Source organism: Poecilia mexicana, unplaced genomic scaffold (genome assembly GCF_051168715.1).
Source record: "Poecilia mexicana isolate PSO_F unplaced genomic scaffold, ASM5116871v1 scaffold_15, whole genome shotgun sequence".
Classification (NCBI taxonomy): Eukaryota; Metazoa; Chordata; class Actinopteri; order Cyprinodontiformes; family Poeciliidae; genus Poecilia; species Poecilia mexicana.
In genome coordinates this window covers 16,206,486-16,230,544 of record NW_028263384.1, presented here as the reverse complement: position 1 = coordinate 16,230,544, position 24,059 = coordinate 16,206,486, and the positions used below count along the sequence as shown (strand labels likewise).

The 24,059-nt window shown below is 40.8% G+C and overlaps 3 protein-coding genes across 4 annotated transcripts in view; 1 reads left to right on the top strand and 2 right to left on the bottom strand.

Moving 5' to 3' along the window:
- The window catches only part of mark1 (MAP/microtubule affinity-regulating kinase 1), a 39,093-nt gene extending 30,912 nt beyond the window's left edge, over positions 1-8,181 (top strand). The window contains exons 10-19 of one of the 2 annotated variants that reach the window (XM_088012822.1): positions 171-270; positions 363-475; positions 568-721; positions 1,467-1,648; positions 3,461-3,552; positions 3,699-3,839; positions 3,927-4,178; positions 5,610-5,654; positions 6,466-6,841; positions 7,098-8,181. In XM_088012822.1, coding sequence (XP_087868948.1) covers positions 171-270; positions 363-475; positions 568-721; positions 1,467-1,648; positions 3,461-3,552; positions 3,699-3,839; positions 3,927-4,178; positions 5,610-5,654; positions 6,466-6,811 — 1,425 coding nt within the window. In that variant the 3' untranslated portion in view covers positions 6,812-6,841; positions 7,098-8,181. Of the gene's footprint in view, positions 1-170; positions 271-362; positions 476-567; positions 722-1,466; positions 1,649-3,460; positions 3,553-3,698; positions 3,840-3,926; positions 4,179-5,609; positions 5,655-6,465 lie in introns of both variants that reach the window. The other variant, XM_014987560.2, reaches the window with a different exon arrangement.
- Positions 8,182-8,296: 115 nt separating this feature from the next.
- On the bottom strand, positions 8,297-16,626 carry LOC106918089 (leucine-rich glioma-inactivated protein 1-like). Its single transcript, XM_088012823.1, has 8 exons — positions 15,574-16,626; positions 15,296-15,367; positions 14,725-14,796; positions 14,566-14,637; positions 11,541-11,612; positions 10,971-11,140; positions 10,723-10,887; positions 8,297-10,640 (listed from the first exon to the last, which is right to left on the bottom strand). Exons 1-8 carry the CDS (start codon positions 15,768-15,770, stop codon positions 9,823-9,825), a joined length of 1,638 nt encoding a protein of 545 aa, XP_087868949.1. The 5' UTR covers positions 15,771-16,626; the 3' UTR covers positions 8,297-9,822.
- A 1,974-nt stretch (positions 16,627-18,600) lies between these two features.
- On the bottom strand, positions 18,601-23,495 carry LOC106918090 (centrosomal protein of 55 kDa-like). The gene is made up of 10 exons (XM_014987564.2): positions 23,356-23,495; positions 21,489-21,650; positions 21,271-21,354; positions 20,812-20,871; positions 20,500-20,650; positions 20,144-20,267; positions 19,861-20,050; positions 19,624-19,698; positions 19,274-19,396; positions 18,601-18,977 (listed from the first exon to the last, which is right to left on the bottom strand). Exons 2-10 carry the CDS (start codon positions 21,639-21,641, stop codon positions 18,786-18,788), a joined length of 1,152 nt encoding a protein of 383 aa, XP_014843050.1. The 5' UTR covers positions 21,642-21,650; positions 23,356-23,495; the 3' UTR covers positions 18,601-18,785.
- Positions 23,496-24,059: the final 564 nt, after the last annotated feature.

The window sequence follows — 24,059 nt, the reverse complement described above, 5'->3', positions numbered from 1 at the left end:
TTCATCAAGTGCAGAGACGGATCAGAACCAGCCTGGAGTTCAGTAAAAACATTCTCATTTGTTTGCATTTTGAGCATGTGTAATTGCAGCACGTGTCAGTATTAACTAAAATAATTGTTAGTGATTCAAACTGCAGTTGAGAAGTTATGTTGTTCTCATCTCCTTATTAGCAAATCATGAAAGACCACTGGATGAACGTGGGTCACGAGGATGAGGAGCTCAAACCCTACATCGAGCCAGAGTCTGATTTCAACGATTCGTCCAGAATAGGTGTGTTCCGCTGTATGTGGATACCATTTTTTATGGGTTTTTTTTTTACGCTGTTCAGACTCAGACCACTTTTCTCCTCTCCATCCAATCAGAGCTCATGGTGACCATGGGTTTCCCTAAAGAAGAGATCACAGACTCACTCCAAAACCAGAAGTACGACGACGTCATGGCTACATACCTGCTGCTAGGCCGAAAAGCTCCAGAGGTGAAGCTCGTTGTACCTCCTCTGCTTCCCAACTTTATACAGATTCTCTAATGTGACCAAAAACCCCTCACCGCTCTTCTGCCTTGTTGCAGTTTGAGGGCAGCGAGCCGCTGACCAACAGCATCCTGGGGCAGCGTCAGCGGCCGACCAGCGACATCAACAACAGCTCCAGCATTTCCCCTGCCCATCCCAAGGTCACGCGCAGCATATCGGCCAATCAGAAGCAGCGCCGCTACAGTGATCATGGTGGGGATGATGATGGTGGTGGTGGTGGTGGTGGTGTCGTAGAGAAGCCAAGTAAAGTAACCTCTTACATCCCGGCTCTGAGAGTGCTGCGGACTGCGTGTTGTGTAGGAGGACGTTACCCTGAGTCACTGGTGGCGCGACGAAGTGTCAGAACGTGCAACTTTGAGACGGACAGAAGAGGGCATAGTAATGCACTCAAGATTTCAAAGTGCAATAATTTCTTAAGATTTAAATATCAAACTCAGATAATAAAAAGACAGAAATCTCAACTGATTGGTTGTGAGCATTTTCTAATCGGCGTACTCGATGCTTAAATCAGTGACTCAGCTTGAATACCTCTCTGCCAGACGGTTTCCTTCTGTCATGTGGAGCCATTGTTTGTGGCGCCATCTTGTGGCGGGCTGCTTTTCTGCAGCTGTTTTTGGAACAGAACCTCAAAGCATGAGGAGGGGACAGCAGCTCTGCTTCATACTTGCTCACCTTGGCTTCTGTAGCTGTACATGTTAAAGAAAATAAAACAAAAATTTGACATGTTGTTGTCTTGTACCATACCTGTAAACTATTACCTAGTGTAAATCCTGGCTTTGAGTGGCTTTGCTTAATGCTATTGTGGTAAAGACCTTGTCCTTGTCTGCTGTTGATTTTTTTTTTTTTTTTTTTTTTTTTATCCCCCCAAAAATATTAGATGTCGAAGGACTTTTATGTGGTTCATGCTAAAAACATAATGTGTGTGTGTTTCTTCCAGTGGGTCCGTCGGTACCACCAGCAGTGTCATACTCTAAGCGTAATCAGGCCCTGAGCGTGGAAAGTGACCACAGAGAGGAGTGGGACGGAGCTCGCCGGCTCGAGCTCAGCACTTCCAAAGGAGACGTTCCCGCTTCGCCGTTGGGGGTGCAGGAGAGGAAGAAAACTTCGAGTGCTGTGGGGGTGAGGAAGACTGCAGGAAAATAGTTTTCGTATAGGGCTGCAAGATGTGAAGGCAATGTTATTTGTCAATGATATTTCTTACAATGTTAAAGCCCAGCATTGTATAACCTGTAGCATCTTGAGCTCCAGTCTGTCAGATATGAGCATCTACTGAGTGAAGCTCCGTCTAATAGGCTAAATATTATACTGGGATGCAAAATGTGAATTCAGGACACTTGAAATATATTATTGAATATTTATTACAGCCTAAATATTTGCAATTTTATTTTTGCATCCACTGATACTGCAATTACAACATATTTACCACATGCTGTTGAGCCCTGCTTTGCTGTACGATTGTTGATTGCCACAGTGATGTTGATAAGTCTATTTAAAAGTAAGACACTTTTTTTAACCATTTGTTCTTCGATTAGTTCAAGATTTATGGGTTCTAATATTTTTTATTAGTTTACTTCATGTTGTCACACATGTTCTGTTTGTGATTTGTGCTAATCAGCTCTTTTTAATGTTGATAAAAAGTAAAACAAAAGTGTCATTATTTACCTTTTGTTCACAAGTGGTGGCTGTCCCATAGGAAGTGCTTGGTATTGTCCCCCCTAATGTGAAGAGGGGGAAAAAAAAAAATCTAAAAATGACTTATAAACATTATTAAAAGAGCCTGTTTTCCTTAATAGTGTGTGCCCAAATATGATCTGAATTATTTACAGAAAATTTCCATCAGCTGACTACAATTCAGCAGTGAATTTCCCCCATCAGATTCCTGTCAGTTTTCTGCTAAGCTAAATAGCCAATCGTGTGTAGTTGCTAAGGAAAAACAATAAACATTTGGCCAGTCAGCATCACTTAATTTAATGTCTCTGAGGCACACGGAATTTCCCTGGAAACCTTTGGGTCGCCATGGTGATAAAGTTGATAAAGGCTAGTAGTGGGAGGACTTGGACCAAATTCTCCACAATGACAATGCAAAGGATTTACACATGGCCAGTAAGCTACAGCTTCTGTTTTATTTTTTTTAGCTGTTATTGCTTTGTTTGTCACCTCTGATCATTAGTTATTGCTGCCGATCAGTTATGAAAGCTGCAGAAGTTTATTTGATGCTCTGGTTAGCATAATGCTAATGCTGCTCTGGATAAAAGTTGCTAAGATTACATTTTTTTTTAATTGTTAGTTGATGATATTTAATGATTGTTACCTGTTTTTAGTTTCTGCTGGTGTTATAATGTTAATGTTTAGTTGAAATGATGTTTTCTGGGTCAGATATCCATTCTGATGTGTTTTTGTACAGGGATCTTTGAACGTTCGTATCTGTAAACTTTTGCTGAGCGCCTGATTTTTAGATAAATCCAGGGGTTGTTTGGTGTTATGGTTCTAACAGAAGCTGGTTAAGTCTTTTGGGTTTCTAGATTGTTAGTAGCTGTGATTATTTCATCCTTTACCAGCAGGAGGAGCTCTGCTGTCTGGTATTATTAATTGACTCTCTTCTGTGGTTTCATGGTTGTTTGTTCAGACATTAGTTTGATCATTTTCACAGTTTTGACTCTGATTCAGGCTTAACTGCTGACACTGATTTAATGATTCAATACTGTAAATTTTGCAAATTATTGAGCAAACATTCATAACATAATACATTTAAGTACACAGTGATTCTCATGAGAAAAAGATAAATCTGTTATTGTTTTTGTTTTCGTTTTTTCAGAAGGAATGTTAAGTCTTCTGGTTTTTATACATATTAACAGGCTGATGGGTAACTTGTGTAAAAGTAAATATACTGATTACCATGAAATCATTCTTGGTGTCTCTGTTCACCAACAGACCAATGGTTCAATGACCCGCAGGAACACGTATGTGTGTGAGCGAACCTCCACTGATCGCTATTCAGCTATTCCCAATGGCAAAGACAGCAGGTTAGACAACCACAGGATTATTTTATCCGTCTGAGTTTATTTATCCATTCTTTTCTAGCTTACTCTACATACTTTGTGGCTCCTTTTATTTTATTAATGGACAATTGAGTCCTGACATGGTAACACTCCCTGCTCTCGACCTTCAGTTTAACAGAGGTGTCAGGCAGCACACCCTCCACTGCACTGAGCTCTACACGACCCCGTCACACTAAGTCCATGTCGGCGTCGGGGCATCCTTCAAAAAGCACGCTGCCCCCCATCGACGACAACACGGAGCTGAAAGCTAGGTGAGCAGCAGCCGAACATCTGCACTGCCACAGGCTGATGCAAGACCTCAGGAAGATGTCAATTATTAATGCCTGCTTATGCTGCAGCTCCTCTCCACGGGATCCGTCCAACTCTCCATCTGTGCACAGTATTAGCACCCCCGAGAAGAACCGCTTCCCCCGCGGCACAACCAGCCGCAGCACCTTTCACGGAGCTCAGCTCAGAGACCGCCGCAGTGCTACGTACAACGGCCCCCCAGCCTCGCCCACGCTGTCCCACGACACGGGGGCTCTCGCGCAGCAGCGCAGGGGCACGTCCACGGGAATCATCAGCAAGATCACCTCAAAGTTTGTCCGCAGGTCAGTGAAGTCTATCAACTAATATGCATTTTTTTTTTTTTTTTTTTAGGTTCTATGAACAGTTTTATAGTTTTGCCAAAAGTCTTTTAGCTGAATAAAGATGCACCAAGAAATAATTTGATAACTTCCCTTAGTCTCATAGCTTTAGTTTAAAAGACCCTGACAGATGGCAGGCTTGCTGGAAACTGAAATATCCATAATTTTCTAATCAGTTAATGCATCTCAAGTGCTACCATGTCTACTATGACAGAAAAAAAACACTTTCTTGTGGAAGTTTTGCTAATTAAGAAGTTAGAATAAGGTTTTCAGTGTCTGGGAGAGTTGGAAATGCTTTCACAACTTCGGTGATCAGGAATGCAAGATACTAAATTCTATAATTTTTTCCTTGTTTTTAAAGTATTGCAAATTTTTATGTACAATAGTTTTATTTAATGACTACTTACAGCAGAAAAGGCTAGAAAAATATGTTGTCTGCTGTTATTTTTTTCATAAATTACTGTCGGTAAACAGAAGTCAGAATGGACTAAAAATAAAAAAATCTTTGGTTTAAAATGAAAGATATAAAATAGGCCTAAAAGTTTTTCATCGGTGCATCTTTTTTGTTATTTTTTAAAAAGTATAGTGGCGTACCTTCTGCCAGCTTTCTGTCAGTACCAGCATCCTGAGCCTCTTCATGCGAGTGTCACTTTCAAGCTGCCCCTTGCTCATAGCTTACAGCTTTCTCTCCTTTTCTCCCCGCATAGAGCTATGTCTTTCAGGTCGACCCGGAGGTAGGAGAACATAACGCTTGCTGCACATGTCCCCCTCCTTCTCCTCCCATCTATAACAATAACTCAAAAAAAAAAACAAAAAAAAAAAACCCTCTCTGCCCACGACAACCCGTGTGTTTTAACTTCTTTATGTACTTGCCCACCACATCCTCGCCTACCGACACCCTTGTTATGCCGTGTATCTCTTCCCCCTTTGTCCTCCGCCTTAACGACCAAACTTCACGGCTCTCCAGCTTTCTCTACTAAAGCCACTAGATGTGTACGGCTGTAGTTGTGAGCTGTCCTCTCCTTACTCTTCCCCCTGCCTTCATGCAGAGCTTGAGACAGACGATTAATAGAACTGAAATCGAGCTGTGTACACGCATAAGCACTTTTCCTCTCTTTACATGTCAGTGGAGATTAAGGAAAGGTGTGTTACGACAGATGGGATGATGCATATGGTTTATGTCGGCTTTACTGATGAAAGGTCATCTCATTGTGTGCTGAGCTCTGACACCCAGGAGTGTGGATTCTTTCCTGGCATGATGCCCAACACCCTCGTCTGTGTTCAGTCATGATTGAGCTGGTTTTGGCAGTCGGTTGGCGGGTGGCGGGTGAGTTTGGGGGGATTTGATGTCGACATTAGCTCAGATGTAACGAGTGAATTTTGGGTTTATTTCAGGGTACCTAGTGAGGGCGAGGCCAGTGCCAGGACTGAAACACCAAGGTGAGATTTGAACTCAGAAGGTCAATAATCTAAATTTTTTTGTATCACGATTGTTCAAATTCATCGCTGTTTTTAGTGTTATCACAGTGTGTTGAAATCTTGCTAAATGTGCTATTATTACCAGGTGAAGTTGTTGTTCTCAAAGTAGAGTCCTCAACATTATTCCTGCAGCTTTAATGTAATTTTTGTAGGAGTAATTTTCATCATTTCAGTCACATATTATCTGTAATTGTATTCTTATATTTATGTTTACCTTTACAAATTTAATTTTGAGAATAAGAAATAACTTGTACAAAGGTATTTTTACAGCCAATAACTGCTTCCCTTCCTGAGGAGATGGCTGCACTCAACGTGTTTCTTATTTGGGCTTTCCTGCTGAGTTACAATGCTGACAAACCTGACAAGCTAATCATCTGGCTAATATCTAGCTTAGCATTCACCACTAGTGGCTGCTGGAAGAGGAAGATGTCATTTCCTTTTGCATGTTAGAAGAACCGAAAAAAAACTTGAGAGAGCTTCAAATGTTCAATATACAGCTACACTGATGATTGAAGCATCACAGATTTCCTTTTACTGCCTTCTACTTGCAGCACGCGCCTGGACAATCTTTGTCTGAGGGACAAAGAAAAGATTTTATCTGCATGGACATCAAATATGATTTTAGTGGACTTTTTTTTTTTTTAATTGATAAAACCTTTATCTCTGTAACCAATAAAACCATTTCATCTCCATTTCAGAGAGAGCCTGTATTTGACCTCATTAAGAGTTTCATTTTTTTTTTTCCCCCCCTGTCCATCTAATGCTGTTCCAGGAGTGCGTCTGGCGACACCAAGGATGACGCCGGTCGGGACTCCAAGCCCCGCTCGCTGCGTTTCACCTGGAGCATGAAGACCACTTCCTCCATGGACCCCGCGGACATGATGCGGGAGATCCGTAAGGTCCTGGACGCCAACAGCTGCGACTACGAGCAGCGCGAGCGCTTCCTGCTGTTCTGTGTTCACGGCGACGCGCGCCAGGACAATCTAGTCCAGTGGGAGATGGAGGTGTGCAAGCTGCCCCGCCTTTCGCTCAATGGCGTGCGCTTCAAGAGGATATCGGGCACGTCCATCGCCTTTAAGAACATCGCCTGCAAAATTGCCAACGAGCTCAAACTGTGATGGCAGATGGAACACCGCCCGGGCCTTCGGGTGAGCTCTGGTTACGCTCTCATCCCATCACTGGATTAGTGTTGACTCACAGGACAAAATCAGCACTGAAGCCCCAGCACAACACCACCGTGCAGAATCAAGGTGGATCTGGCTGGCTAACGTGCAGCTCTGGCCCACGAATGTACTGTACAGGGTAGGGTGACTCGGACAGATAGCAAAAACCAACTAACCTAGCCTTTTTTTTTTCTTTTTTTTTCCCTCTCTTCTCTCCCCATTGACGCCGTCTCCCCATCAGCCTGCTGCTCCACGTTAAAGGACACAGTTACGTAACACATGCAGTATGCAACTGAAGATGACCATTCGGCAATAAGTTTTCAGTCTGTTTTTCGAAATACTTTGAGATCTGCTCTCCTTGCTGAATAACCATTAAAATTACTGTAAGCTAAAGCTAACCGCTTTTCCACCTATGTTAAGGCAGTATATAGATCAGGCTGGAGCTCGTACTAAAACTATGTAAAAAAGAAAAAGAAAAAAAAAAAAAGAATTGTACTGTATGCATAACATCTGCAGGTACTGTACTGTATATTAATTTTTAGTTCTGTACAGAATTTTATTGTTAATACTGTCTTTTTTTTCCATGGGATTGAGTTATTTCCTTCTACAAATCATGTCTCCTAGAGCATTCCTCTCTCTGTCTGAAATTGATTTCATCCCTTTTTTTTTTTTTGTTTTTCTTGTTTTGTAAGACCCACCATTTGAAAATAGTGTTTTTCCAGTTTTATTTAAAGAGGACTAAATTATTTTGTGGATAATGAAGGGACGCAATGTTCCTTTGCCTTTTTGTGTTATGTTTGCCTATGGAGGAAAAAAAAACAAAACAAAACAAAACACTAAGTTGCACCACACAAACTTGAGTTGTAAGTTCAGTTGAAGCTGAAAACATGTTCACTTTAATTTTTCTCCTGGCAGTAGGGGCCCTGCTGCAGTTGCACAAGTATTCCAGGGTGTAGTGTATGAACATGAGAGTGCACACCTGTTTCCTTCATGTTAGTTTGGTAGTCTCCAAGGAAGATGCACGGTTTTAAACTGGTTTGCTTTAGGACGCGACATGTTGGACGCCTCCATCCAAAGGATTGGCGACACGAGGAGCCGGACGACTGAAGCCGGACGACTGAAGCTTTGCTGCGGAGCCTTTCTAAAGAGCCAGATTTAAACTCGCTGCAAACGTGTGATTGTGCAGGTACTTGTGTATCTCCTTACGTTTTTTTTTTTTTTTTTTTTTTCAGTTGTATTTATTCCATTACATTGTAATGTGCTGCTTTGTAGATTTGAGGCGTGCACTTTGTCGGAGAAGATTAAAAGAATTTTATTTGTTTGTATTTATTTACTTTCTTATTTCATCACAACTGCACGACACATTCTGAAAGGCTGGCGCAGACGTCCTCTGCCGCCTCTATTCACGATGTAACGCTGAAGTTAATATGCAGGAAGCTCTCAGATTAAATAACTCTTTTATTGACTCCAAATAACATAAGGTTCATCTTAGTCGTGACACAAATGATGAGTTTTGCGCACATGATAGTTAAAGAATATGAACAGTCTCTTTTTCATTTCAGTACCTTTTTAAAGGAGCTCGAAAATAGTTCAAATAGTTGCCAGTCATGAAAAACCGCTCAATACTTTAAACACTTTACAAACCATTAACGATAAAAACGGAAGTCGCAAGGATATACAGGTAGACTCACAATATATCTGTATGCAGAGTTTCTACTCGGCCTGGAATGAGATTCAGGAGTGTTCCCAGTCTGGAAGGGAACAGAAAATCAAAGCTGAGTCTTGAAAGATGTGTATATCCAAATTCTTCCCAGTACACTTGTTTCAATGTCCATCTACCTTTCAGCCTGTCTGTCCATCCTTTCATTCAATTAGTACATTCATCAGTCTGTCCATTTGCTTATGATTGTTCATCCATTCATCTGTTTGTCCATCCAGATATTCCTCCATATGTCTATACTTCTATCATTTTTTGCTCACTATTCACGAATCCACTTATTTGTGCATCTATTGGTCCATCCATCTGCTCATTTGTCCATACTCCATTCTGTCCATCTTTTGGTACATTATTTCAACCATTTGTCATTATCCTTAAACTGTATCGCCTGTGCATTAGTTTAATCCATCCATCAATATGCCTGCATAACCATTTGCCTACTACTGAATTATCATCTATCTATGCTCTAATTTCTCCATCCATCCTTCCCTACAGTTTATGGTTTTTGTCAGCTCTGTACTTGAAGCCACTGCAGTGATATCTGCCACAAATTTAAAGTAAACTTTTGGACCTCAACTTTAGGAATATGGTAAAACGGTATCGAACACTTAGAAAATGTTTTTTTTTTCCTCTCAAATTTTTTTTTGCATAACACAATCCTATCTCCTTTTAACAAATACAACCCTGTCTGCCCTGGACCATCTCTACACTTACAAAAGCATCTTTTACAAATCTTTGCAGCATACAAATGGAAAGACAGAAAAAATGTAAACATTGTGTTTCGGCAGATTTGTTCAGTTAAAACATGATAACAGTTTAAAAAGTAGATTTCGGCTTCTGTAAATCACTATGGAATATTAGAGGATAACTGTATAAACTAGTAAATACTGTAAAAGCTTGATCACAAATTGGTGTCAACCTTTTAAGGCCAGTTTTAGATTTGTTGGGTTGGGTTGATGGCCAGCTTCTGGCCCTTCATGCATTCATGTTTTGAGAACATATTGGATCTAATCCTAACCTAGGATACATGCCTCTCAATCAGATAATTGGCTTGAGAAACGCATTTGTTATCTTTAAACGTGTCATGCAGAAATTGTGATAGATTTTTAAAAATGAGTTAATATAAATGTCTAAAGTTAGGACCATAAATTTCTGAGTTGCTTAGCTCTCAATCTCCTATTACAGACTTTTGTATGTACACAAAAAAGATCACAAAAATAACTAACCACCCAATAGAAAAAAAAAACAATCAATTACTCAGATCAATGACTAAATGCTCGTATATCTGAGTTTTCCCTTTGAAACTGGAGGCCAGCAGAAACTGACGGTTGTCAATGGAAACTGGAGAAAAGGCCCTTGGCGCCTGAATGTTCAGCTCCTGGAAGCGAACAAACTCGCCCTTCTTGGCATCCCAGCGGTACACCTGGGTGAAAGAGTAGTCGCTGCCCAGAATGGCGTACTGCCAGCTGCCCACGGTGAAGGGCTGGAACACCATGGAGCCTCGGGAGGGCATGGTCTGTAATTCTCTGAAGAGGGCGCCATCCCAGCGCATCACCTTGGAGTCACCAATGAAGCGCGTCAGGCAGATGTAGAGATCAGACTTGACCTGGAAGTGCTTGACGGCATAAACGTCCTCCATCTCCGGGATGTCGGTTCGTCTGTCGAAATGCTTGACGGCTTTGTTCCACTGGTAGATGACAGGCCTCTGGGAGCTGCTGGACAGGATCAGGTGAGGTTTGGAGGAGATCTCTAGGTACTCCACGTCAGTGTCGCGGTACCACGGGTGGAGGGACTGATGGGAGTAGAAGCCATTGCCGTTCCACTTGTAGATGGTGGTGGAGCCAGCCTTGGAGCTGTCGGCTATGACGAAGAAGGACTCTCCATCGATCCGGAACGTCTCGACGTCATTTGGCTTGCGGATTTTCAGGACATCAATGCCTTGAAGCTTGATGAATTTGTTGGCAGAGGTGTCCCGCTTGTAGATGTGGGAGCCTCCAAACAGCTGAGCCACGATGATGAACAGCTGGTTGTCAATGACGAGAGGCTTGCAGATCACAGTGGATGTACCTGGAAAAACATGCAATCCGTTGGGTCCCATTTTATTGCCAATTTTAGTTTGAAACTTAAGCAGCTGATTGACTTTACTTACTGTCAATATCGTCAAAGTTTCTGAAGTTCATCTCGACGTGATCCCATTCAAGGAAGCCACACTTCCCGATAAATGGCTGGGCAAAGACGACATACTGGTCGTTCCGGAAAGAAAATGCTTCCACTGATATGGACTCAAATTTCAGGGACTGGTAGGGAGCAAACTCTGTGAGGGAAACAAACAAAAAAAAAACATCTTTACAAGTAAAATCTGCAAAGAAGGATTAATGTGAGGAGTCAATGCTCCACCTGTGGTGATGCAGTCGAAGGACTGCGGCGACAGGTCATTGATCTTCTTGTCCAGCTGTGAGGCCGGGCCCTTGCAGTAAATCTGGTCCACGGTGGCATTGGTGCCGTATATCCACTCCACTAACCACTTCAGCTTGCAGTCACACAAGAAATGATTCCCACGCAAGTCTCTGAGGGGAGAAAACCATTGTGTGAAAATCTGAGAGCATCACTCCTCCTGTTCTACAGTGAGCTTAACGTTCTGAAGCTCCAGATGGTGGCTTTTCTCTGACGTCCTCAATTTGAGGTTTCATCGACATCAAGGAAGACTGAACATCTTCACTGGATAACAGCCTGCAGCCCCTCTCCCTCCTTTCTCTCTCTTCCTCCAGCGCATGCAATTTTAATGGCGCTAAAAGCTCCAGCTGCCTAAGCGTTTGTCAAACCTCGGTGAAGGAGGAGCAATAAATGATACGTATTTCTAAAAATAGAAAGTTGTACGGACAGCTCATCAGTCATTGTACAACATTAGAGATTGTATCAAGTGTATAATCTTATTAGTTTCTGTCTTTAACAAGGAATAATACTTACACTTTTGTCAAGGCCTCGAGACCTTTGAACAAATCTTTGGGGAGAGTCTCCAGATTGTTGTAGGCCAGACTCCTGATGGAAAAAAAAGAGCATTTTTACTGTAAAGCTTAATCTTTAACAAAAAATGTGTTTTTTTAACTAAATTAGGTAACTTCAAAGCAATGTGTATATTTTAAACAGGTACAGCTCAAACTTTAAATATTGTGACAAGGTTCAATATTTTTTGAAAAGTACAACTCAATTATTTTATAGGTTCAATACTCAAACACTGGGATATTTCAAGTCATTTTTTCTTATTAGATTGATAAATATAGTTTACAGATAACGAAAACCCCAAATTCTGTGAAATATAATAAAAGCTATAACATTTTCATAGAAAATGAAAGGAGAAAGTGTGTACTTTCAACAGGGATGACTGCACCCTTGAGAGGATACAAATGCCCCCATTTTCAGATGAAAGTAAAGTTTGCATTTCATTTGGAAAGCAAGGTCTCAGGATCTGAGAAGAGAGGACTCTCTTGCTTTAAGCCCAATGTTTTTTTGGTTTTTTTCCACAGTACGTGATGGTTTGGGTTTGGGGTGCCATGTTGGTGTTGATCCACTGTGTTTTCTGAACTCCACAGTCAACGCATCTACCAGGAAATTCTAGAGCATTTCATGCTTCACTGTGGTGACGAGCTGTATGGACATGCTGATTTTTTATTTCCCAGCAGGACTTGCCACCTGCCCACAGTGCTGATGGTACCAAAAGCATGGTTCAATGACCATGGTCTTTTTTTGCTTCATTTACCAGTAATCTGACCCAACCAGAACCGCATAATCTATGGAGCATTGAAGATGGGAAGATGAGAGACACAAGGCCCAACAATGCAGCTGACCTGAAGCCTAGCAAGGTCATTTTTACACCTACGCAGTGCCACAAGCTGATCGCCTCCATGCTGATGGGTTGGTCTGAGTTTTTCAGAAACTGCTGATCTGCTAAATTTCACACGCAACCATCTCTCTTTTTTTAACACACACATTAAAGCCAGTGTGTGTTGGCCTTGATGTCTTTTTGAAGTTGGAGGAGAATGGGCATACTGGTCCGAGGTGACGGAAAGGCAACAATAGCTGAAATCATTACACCGAGGCAAATAGAATATCATGTCTGAAGAAATAACATGTCAAACCTTCCACAGCAACAGAAATCTGCAATGGCTGTAACAACAAACTTCAATATATTTTATTAGAATCTTGTGGGATAGAACAGCACAAGATATGACATAATTGTACATATGAAGAAAAATAATTCACAGTTTTCACTACAAACACACACACACAAGCAAATGTGCTGTGCATTTGTACTTATCTGTATTTGAAAATGGCTCAGTCCAATCAGATCAGATGGAGAGCATCTTTAAACATTGCTTTTCAAATTCTGCCACCAATATTCTATTGGAATTAGCTCTGGAGTTGGGGGAGGCCATTCTATCTCGATAAGCATCTAAACCATTCCATTTTTAGCTTTTGCTGTATGTTTAGGAACATTGTCCTGAACCTCAGTCCCAGCCTCAAATTCTCTGCAGCCTCCAACAGATTTTCTTCTAGAATTGCTCTGTATTTAGCTCAATACATCTCATAATGAACTCTAACAAACTTCCTTGTCCCTGCTGAAGAAAAACATCTCCATATCATGACGTTGCCATCACCGTTGTTCACCATGGGGATGGTGTATTAGGGGCTATGTTGACTGCTAGTCTTCCGTATTCCTTATGTGGTGAAAACTGCCATGACTTTATTTCAAGAATAAAACTCTCAGATTTGGATCTAGACAATTCTAACACACAAATATCCTCTGATCTAAGGCATTTCCTGGTAGCTCTGGTTGCATGTTTAGGCCTGCGATCCTTCAACGCAGTGATGCATCTAACAGGTTTTATTCTTAGATAATCCTGTTTATTACTCCATCCACTCCACATTAACTCTGACTAGCTTCACTGTCCCTGCAGAAGAAAACCAACCTATACAGTCCGATCCTGCCACCAGCAGGCTTTATCATAGAGATAGTGTGTTCATCACTGTAGCATGTATTATCAGAGTACCTTTATCCACACATTTGCTGTCCCCACCCCAAAGGTTCAGCCCTTAAATGTCTCTTCAACTGAATCCCTGAACCTTCTGCTGGGTTCCTTGGTCTTCATGTTGCTGTTTGTTCACTAATCTTCTCTAACAAACAACGATGGCTGTAAGAATGTGGGTTTTGTGTCTGATTATTAGTTAATTTTGTCCCTGTGACATTCGTGTCTAGCCACTCATTGTTCCCAGCTGTCTCTTGCTTCTTCTGATTATTCTGTGTATTTAAGATCACCTGTGTCTTTGTTTCTCTGCCGGGTCCTGGTCGTGGTTTTGTCTCTCCCTTTCGGTTTACCTGAGTACCTGGACATCATTAAACTTATTTTTCTCCACTTACCGTGGGTCTCACCGACTCAAATCCTCGTCACCTCAAACTCAATTCATCACAAAGGCCTTCCCTGAACCGCTGGATTGAATTACACACCGATGAACTGTTTACTATTAGGGGCCCAGGTGATTAATAGGACAGTGACTACAAATTCAGGCCAGACTTTTTAGACCTTTAGTTTGTAAATAAATAAATAATAATAATAATAACTTTAAAAAACATGTTTAATTTTCCTTCCACTTCAGCTATGCTCTGCTTTATGACATTTTATCACACAAAATCCCCAAGCAATACAGTGAAGTTATAGCGTTTCTAATGTGACAAGGTAGTAAAAATGTAACGAGGTAATGTAAATACAACAGATATGAACAGTTTTGCGAGCCACTGTGTGAATAACACAAACATGTGGAGCAGTTGCGTAACAAGGATGTTATGTTTTTTGCTTTCTAATCATTTTACCAGCTGCACATTGTTCAGAGAAATGTCTCTGTGGCAATACAAGCTGTGCGGTAACCTTTGTCAGCGTTTTTATCCCCTATTTTTACATCCTTTGCAAAAAAAAAAAAAAAAAAAAAAAGTACTTACAGGTGCACCAGGGTTTTCAGACCCCGGAAAGCATACGGTGATATGGACTGGATTTGGTTGTTTTCTATGAATCTGAAAAAATGAGTATGCGCATTAGCAAAGAAGACACACTGTGGAAGTAGAAGGAATGTCAGACATACGATTTTATCACAAACTCACAGATATTCGAGATGAGGAAGTCCAAGGAAAGCGTCCTCGTTTATAGATTCCAAGTTGTTTGCTGTGAACAGGCTGTGCAGAGAGATCCCAGTGTTTTAGTATTTGACTGCTTAGGGTCACGTACTGACAAAAACATATTGAGAAAACCTCTGCTCACTATGTTTCCCTAAAGAAAAGCATTTTGAGGATTCCTGCAGGCAGTCTTACGCAGTTGTTTTTTAGTGGCTCAGTCAGAGCCAAAGTATGACTCAGATCAAGAAGGAAATTCCCTGAAATACATCGGTGCCACATGGCATGTATGCACACATATGTATGTGGTAAAACTTGTCTGCATGTAGAGAGCAGTGATCAAACCTACCATGATAAAAAAAAAAAAACAATCTAAGAAAACATCACTAGGGAATCTTTTTGTGCTAACATTTCCAATCAGTGTAAAGTGTTGTGAAAGAAAACGTCTTGGGAAATTAAACATGGCGTTGATCAAGCTCACAGGAAAATGACAGCATACAACAAACAACCAAAACATAATTAAAAAAAAAATAAAATAAAAAAAGCTCAAGAGATTTCTCACAGGAGATGCAGGGCAGGGGTGTGGATGAAGCTCTCCTTGGCGATTTCGGTGAATTCCGACTTGACGAATGATCTGTGGGAGTAAAATGCGACAAAAAACAACAACAAAAAAAATACACACTGTTCAGTTCCACAGCAGACTTGTCATAAAACAGTTATTGCAGTCTGTTCCTTTGGGAATGCATTTTTTGTGTGCTGTTGCTGCTGCAGAAAAGCCACTGATCGCACATGTTTGAAACAAAGCAATATGCTAGTTAAAAAAAAAAAAAAAGGACTCACAGAGATGTGACATCGGGGGGAAAGCTGCGAGGAATCGACACTGCGCTTTCGCACAACGCGTTATCTTTGGTGCATGTGCATGACATGGGACAGCGCTGCTGCCTGGCTCTCTTGCTCTCCACTGAAGGTACAACAGAAGCCACCACGAGTAAACCGAGCCAGAGCCATCTCCTGGGTATTCTGCATGTATTTTCCATCCTTGGGAACCGCTGCGGGCACGACTTGCGCGTCGAGCAGCCCTACACATGAACCAGGCTCTCCGCCGTGCTTCCCTCCCCTGCTGCTGCTGCTGCTGCTGCCAGGAGGCCGAGCGACGCGCTGTCCGCCCCTGTTGTCTCCACCGACGGGGCTGCGCGCCTTCTTCGCCGTCTGATCTGCAATTACACAACCCGGACGAAAAAACAAAACAAAAAAACAAACAAAACAAAAAAAAAAAAACAAAGAAAAAACACGAGCGTGTATCTTCTGTGGCACAGATGAGAACTAATCAGAAGTGTGGTGTGTGTGGAGCAGAGGAGAACGCCAGCTGGCGCTGTGACAGACGCGGTGTCAGGGCAGGTGGGGATCCCAGCGGGAGCAGACGGAGCATCTCTATCCAAAAACCACGCCTATGGTTTCAGCCAACGCTACGCGCTCGATGTCAACCTCCTGGAGGATTCCGCCCAATGGGCAGGCGGATCTGGTTTTATTTTTTCCCCTCCATCAATCAACATGTACAGTACAGACAATCACTGTAAATTAAACTCCAACACGAACCAGCTGATTGCTGCCTGTATGGTGCAGACGCTACCTAAGCTATCCATGAGGGAAGCGGCTTGGAAAACCGGGTTAGAATCGATTGTTGCAGACTGATGGAAATGCACCCGCAACATACTGACTTATTACAAACCCATTAGCCTTAGTTACATTTAAAAACTTGGTTTTAGATAAATAATATATTCATTTGGCGCATTTCCTGGCTTCTTCCCGGTTGCCATGGTGACAAGAAGATGCTCATAATGTTTGAGACCAGTGCTGAAAGGGAAGTCCTTCGGACATCTCAGCTAACAGAAAAACCCCCAGGGCCCCTTTTAATCTAAAGTATCATCTCTGTAAATTAGAATGTCATCAGAAAAGTTACTAACTGAATTTGAAAAGTCAAACTCATATTGATTCATTACACACAAAGTGATATTTCAAGCATTTATTTCTGTTCATTTATATTATTATGACCTTCAAGTAGAAAACATGTTTCTCAGACAATTAGAATATAATACAAAATGAGTCAAATATATTTTGATACAAAAATGTGCAGCTGCCCAGCAGGCAGTCATTGAAACCAGAAACGGTCATTGGTTAAGAAGATGGCCATTTACAAACTACTGTAACCAAGCATACTTATGGAAAGTTGAGTGGAAGGAAAAAGTGTGGTAGTGGTAGAGGTATGTGCACAAGCAAGAGGGATAAACAGGATGATTGGGTTGTAAGGCAAACCCTGTTGAAGATTTTTTTTTTTTTTTTTGAGCCACCACACGCAGAAGTATTCAAGAGATAATCCACAACATCGTCACTCCCTGGGGTATCCACTTCAGAACCACAAATTTCAGAAAAATCTTACCTAAGCTGAGACGAACGAGAGGCTGGACTGTTGATCAGCTGTTTATCAGTGGCTCAAATTCCTTAAGAAATGAAGGTGCCATGAGTCTGGAGGAAGAGAGTAGAAACACAGAAGCCAACGTGTTTCAGTTGCAGTGACAAGGTAACACACAGATGAATATGGGAGCCGAGAGATCTGATGCTGATGGGCCACAGAATCAAGTCCAGAGTCAGCGCCAAAATCTACCGGGAAATTCTTGCGCACCTTGTGCTTCCTCTGCTGACAAACTGATTTCTTTTTCCATCAGGACCTGACACCTGCCGACACAGCAAAACTATCAATATCTCTCAGGTAATGTTGGGAGGGAGATGAGATACCTCAGCAACAACAGTAAAGAGCATCAAAGCTGCTGGAAAAGAAAGCCAGACTTCCTTAACACCTCAGCAAAGTCGCAGGCGGATTCCCGCCATGCACTAATGCAGGAATTAAAAATAATCAGTGCAAATGGTAGGGCCCATGGAGTCATCTTTCTGCCAGTTGACATTCTGTGTTGAAAATAGGTTCTTTATTGGATTTATGCAGATCTTTTGATAAACTGAATCCTCGGCTATTATTAGCATCATTCAAACAGCTGAAATGCGTCACAGCTTGGGTTCCACTGCGTTTGCCTGCAGAACATCACATTGACAAGACCTCTTCCTCTTTGCCAGAAATGCGTGCCGAGAAGACTTCTGGGAGTCTTCACTACATAATTCTTCAGATCCCATTAGAGTTGTAGGATTAATATGTTTACCCACTGTATGCGCACCAGATCCGTCTGGGAAGAAGCTTTTTAAAAGGTCTCTAAATAAATACACTCTGTTCTCCACCTCCTGTCTCCCTGTCCCTGATGTGATTACACCATTAGATGCCCGGTGCCAGTTTACCATGATAACACAGTTCTGCCTGTATAAATGAAAGCAGGGCATTTAGAGGGGGAGAGGGGAGGCGGTGGTCTGGATGTCATATTTAGTGGTATGCAAGTGTATTGTGCCAGAAAGAACGGAGTCTCTTCTTCTCAGAGGAAAAATGTGGGCTCGGGTTGGGCAAGCCTAGCAGCCAAAGTGTTTTTCTCACTTTCAGTTTTGCTGCACTACACGAAGAACACTGGATTTCATTGTTGTGCTGGTTGGTGGTGGAGTTTCATAAATGTCATCATTCACAGTGTGTAGTCATATTCTTTCAGTGGAATTTGGGACAAGTGTCCTGTGACTTATGTAACTTCATTTCCAGCTGTTTCAACGTACTTCCTCCCTTTTGGAGAGTATTTTAGATCTTTGAATGATACACACAGATTTTACAAGGCACTTCACCTCTGGTACTTGGGCCTTTACTTTGTTATGACTTGCTCCACTGGGGGAACACAGAGAGCTCAGCTTCATGCCTAATCAATTATTAAAGGTTTAATCCAGTCATTTTACATCAATTTATTTTCACGAAGAAACAGAACAAATCTCCAGGTAAGATAAATTCCAAATCATTTCAGAACTGCGGTTCTAAACTGACATGCAGGCAAAATTGCAGATTATTAACAGGCATTGAACATGTGCTGTGACTCCTAAACAAAGAACCAGAACTGAACTTTCACGGGTTAGATTCACTCCAGACAGATTTCCAGGTGCTTCAGCAGCTCTCTGTATTCGCTGGCTGGGTACTCGTTCTGGCAGGTGGGACACTCCAGGACGCTTTCATTCAGCACGCTGGTGTGAGAGGAGGACACCGGGTTGTCACCGGGGGACGAGGAGGGCGGCATCGCCTCTTCACATGAGTCCGGGTCCTGCTGGTCTCTCTGACACAAACAGAGCCAACAGAGTGAGTCAGTTCAGATCAAGTATCAGGTTGAGCCTGACTTCTAGGAGAATCTGTAATTCTTATCCTATGAGACTCAAAGCTGCACAGGTTTCACAGTAAGAGGATGTGTATGGTAATAAAAGCAGAAGCGTTAATCTAACTTTGACCTTACTTTGAAGTAAGACGCTTTGCTTCCTACGTTGAAGTAAGAAGCAAAGCGTCTTACTTCAGCGTCTCTGAGTTTCATCACAGAGAAGAACTACAACCTGAGCTCTTTGCCGTATTCATGCCAACCTTTGCCTGATCTGGGGAAAGGCCTTCAGCTCTAGGAAGCTTCTTCAGAATTCTGATCATTTGCTTCTTTAAATATGAAGAGTCCCGCTTTGCATCCTCAAGGTCTTGTGAAGAAATCTTGATCTAGAATTAAAAAAAAAAAATAAAAAAAAAAATTGCCAATGCAGGGAAACTTGTAAAAGTGTAGCGGTATTGAAAGAACATTTGAAAGCTCTTTTTTTATACGCAAAACCTCATGGAAGGAAGGAGTAAAAATTAATCTGCAGCTAACTGGATTAGGAGCATCCAGATGCTTTGTAGGTAAAGAAATCAGAACTGAGACAAGTAGAAAACGTTTGTTTCTGTCCTACCTGTCTTTCCAGCTCTGAAATCTTTTCCTGGTCTGCATGGTGATGGTTTAACATGTACCTCTGATAGAGGCTCGCCTGAGAAACAAGCAGACATTTTTGTTTTCTGGTCTAGAGTCCTTCATTTTCTGACATGAATGGAAAGATTTTTTTATTTATTATGGTTTTACAAACTAGCTACTAACATTGTAGTTTTAAGAACTGGACTGTATCATAGGTCGGCATGTCATGAGCATTTACCTGCAGCTCAAAGTTCGTAGACCTCCGTTTCTCCTCCTTCAGCCTGGCTTGGAGTTCTTGGGTCTCCTCCCTCAGCTGTTGCTCTTCCTCCTCTGAGTTATGACATTCTTCTTTTGGGCTTCCTTTGCTTATTATTTCACTCTTCAGGTGGTGGGTGAGAGCCTCCAACTCTTCTTCTCTTGCCCTGAACCTAGACGTTGGAGTTCTTATGTGGCTGACAACCGCATGCAATCTTCCCTGTTTAAGACGGGACTGAGAGGGTCTCATTTTGCCGCACGCGTACCTTTTTTCAGCAATGATCAGCTCCTGATGAGTCACTTCAACTTGTTTTTTAAGCATGTCCAGCCAGAGATCAGCCTCTTTCACGAGGCTTTCATAGATTTCTTTAACCTGTCTTTTTGCCTCTGCTGTGTTGAAAGGATTACAAGGCAACAGAAAGATAAGTAATGGAAGTTGTTAAACATGTTTACTAGGCACTATGTCATCTTGGGAAAAAAAATCCTGCAGATGGTAATGATCACTGTCACTATGGGATACCACAAAACAATCTAGATGTCTTAGAAAACCTAGTTGTGATAGTAGGCTGCCCTCTGTTGTATTACTGGTGAATACTTGCTGCCCACTGTCCCTTTGACTCACCATATGAATGCTCCTCATTGTGCTGCATTGAGTGGGCCTGGTTGGTTTCATTCAGATGCTTCTCCAGCCATAACATTTTGTCCAGAATTGCCCTAACATAGGCCTCTCTCTGCTGGTCATATTCCAGCCACTGCTTGTTCTTTTCCAAAGCCTTGAAGGATCGGATAAATGAATGAGAAGAACACAAAGAGGCAACTGGACGAGGAGAGGAATGTGAAGCCCAAATACTTAGCGACATGCTATGAATCTGACCCAGTCGTACTTTGTCACATGAAAAACTAAAGCGAGCAAAGTAATTTTCACAACACTTGCATCGTTGAGCATATGCTGCAGATGTGAGACAGCTTCGTCATTGGAGAATGATGGGGAATCCTACAAGACAAGAGAAAACACAGAGCGTCGCACCTTTCAAAATCAACCATTAACGTCAACATAATTTCAACGGCAAGAGTGAAAAACGAGCCGCGGCGGAAGGAAAATCTGTGAAAATTCACAGAAACGAACATGAGGCATGATTAATCCAAAACAAGAGAAAGAAGAATTGCTGCCATCTAGTGGTTTAAATCAAGTAAGACAAAAGCTCCCTTAGAAGAAGATGAGAGCAACATAACTTAGTTTAGCAGTTTTGCTGTTGTACCTCAAATATTTCGCAATGCTGCGAAACATTTCTGCTCCTTTTTCTGTGACATCACAGCAATTAGTCGGTGTCGACTCGACTTTTATCGTGCTCACCTCGATGTTAAAAAAATGTGAACACCTGCGACCCCCTACCTCTGAGGTCGAAGTTGTTTTTTCATCTTTTGCTGGAAGCTGCTGACGACTCTCGAGCTGCAGAGTTTCAAGAGTGAGGAGTTTCTGTAAGCAGGTCCACAGCAAAAAAGTGGTTTTAAAAGCCAAGAAAAATATTAACATAAATAGAACAATATAGGTAGACTCTCAGAAGTTCTTTCCAACAATAGCTAAACTTGATTTAACTTCGCTGTGCTTACCTCCACAAGCTTATTATGTTCGGCGTGATGATGGGACACCTCTGCTAGAGTCTTCTTCAGCTGGATATTCTCCTTCTTTAAGCTGCTGATGATCCTTACGAGCTCAAAGCTGAGTTTTTTCTTGAGTGAGGCATTACTTTTATAGGCTGTCATCTTTATTACCTGATAAGAAGAATTAGAGCCAGTAGAACAACAGGAGGCTGGAAGATGCTGTGTTTTGTAAATATGAAAACACAAAAACACCCACACTGTAGTAGTGCAAACCACAAAGCTGTTGTATTTCAAAGCACCTTTTGCAATATTACGTTTTATCTAGAAACTTGAGGTAAAGCAACCCGGTGCTTTCGGATGCTACGAAGGCATTTGACTAAAGCGTAGCCTGGTATCTTGGTCTTATTGGTGTCTTCTAAAGTAGCTTAAAAACGTAATTCATTATTTTGTGTTTTTTTTTTTTTTGCATTATCTTTACTCTTTTTTTTCTTAATTCTCTATTTAGACAATTTAATTATTAGTAGGCGAGGTAGGGGGCAGTATGAGACTCCAGCAGAATAATATCTTAACAAAAAATGAAAAAAAAAAAAAAAAAAAAAATCCTGTTCAGGGAAATTTTAGATAAAAGAAACAAAAGAATAAGAATGGCCACAGATGAGTACATCTCTGTTGCAAAAGAAACAGAAAGTGATTTTATAAGCTCAGTAAGTACCTTAGTTTTAATATGACAAATATATGCATCTAATAATGGGAAATGTCAATGTTTATCTTGCAAATTTAACACTTTTCAACAACACAGCATATCCATGTTAATTGTCAATAAAATGTAAAATTAATCTAAAAAAAAAAATCTGATATTTTTGGAGGATATTTCTTCCTTGGTGGCCAATTTTATTTTATTATTATTATTATTATTTTTTACATACAATGGCCCTAAGACAAACACAAAAATGTATAAAATTATGTAATCTTTTTCGTTTAAAACAAAAAAAGTCAACATTTATTTCTACTGCTAAATAAATTATATATCAGTTGATTATTACAGGTAATATATGTAACATTTGCTGTTTTGAAACACATACTGAAGACAATGAAAACCTTCTAAGTTTCGCTGTAATTTACAAGTGCTTACTTATCAGAATAGCACATATACATAATATACATTTCCAAAGCTTTGTCATCCAAAGTAATTTATATCACAGGAACAGAAAAGGAAAGTTTAAGTAGTTTTGAAACCAACTCTTCAGAACCTTTAACCTTTGGTACCAGTAACTCGGCAATGCATACCAGGCAATGAATGTTTTACCAGGAGTTAGTGAATCTTTGTTTGTCTTATAAAGAGCAATCAAAAATCAACACTGATAATATTTCTAGAAAAAAAACATAACACCTGATTTCATCTGAAATTATCGATGGTTAGGCTATGAGGGCAGCTAAGCACATTTCTAGAAGATAGGTTAGCTAAAACAATCATTTTTAAAGCCTCATTTTTACAAACATAAACATAGAGGAAAGTGACCCATAGACAAACTTGTTTTTAACTAACCTCAGCACGTTAAACAAGCTGACGGTTGACTTTCGAGACTTCCGGTTGGGTAAACAACTGAAAGTCAACCGTTGGGTAAATAAATTAGACATTTATTTACCCAAAGAAGATCATTTTCCGATCTGATAAGTGCTTCTTTTCTGTCTGTCTTGATCTTTTAAAAATATATATAATTTCTCGGTTCGTCAGTCAGTCTTATTGTGTATATTAGATTTAGCTAGCTGAACAAATTAAGCCAACGCTACCGGTGGTATTCTGGGAATTTAACATGTAAAGGTTTTTAACACTGTTTCAAACGAAACCCATTGAAATTGGTTATTTAATTTTTACCTGAAAACGTCTGCTGCTATCAAAAATGTGGCCTTATTCTTCTGAGGTATCCTTTTTTAAACGAAACTCACTACAAGCGTTAGGCGCGAAAGCTTCCGTTTGTAAAAAGAAAACAGCGGGTTCAATCACCGCAGCAACGTTTTGGCACAAATTCAAAGTTCCGTTGCAGTTTATACAGTGACAAAAACATCATCTAGAGAGAATCACAAGATATTAAATTTGCGTAATAAATTATTATTATTATTATTATTATTATTATTATTATTATTATTATTATTATTATTATTATTATTATTATTATTATTATTATTATTTTGCTGCTTTCCAGACAGCATCACGTAGCCGGCGTGAAAGGAACCTGATGATCGGTCTAGGAGCGCTGCGATCTTTCGTCTTGGGACCCAGTCTGTGAGCGACATCTATGAAGGATACCTGCGTGTTCTTTTCCTCAGGAATTATAGCCTGGGAGATTGTAATAGCAACCAGGCGAGCATCTTCATTATCCCTCTCGCCAGCAAATATTATCTTAAAGCACTTAACAAGACAGTCTAAATAATATCTACTCTTAGAAATATGTAATCAAATTTATCCAATACTATCAAATATGTTCAAATTCAATTAGACATTTCAGATCCTATTTGTAAAGCAATTTAGTCAAAGTAACTTTATAATGCCATTTTGATGTAAATTTATTTAAGGAAGCC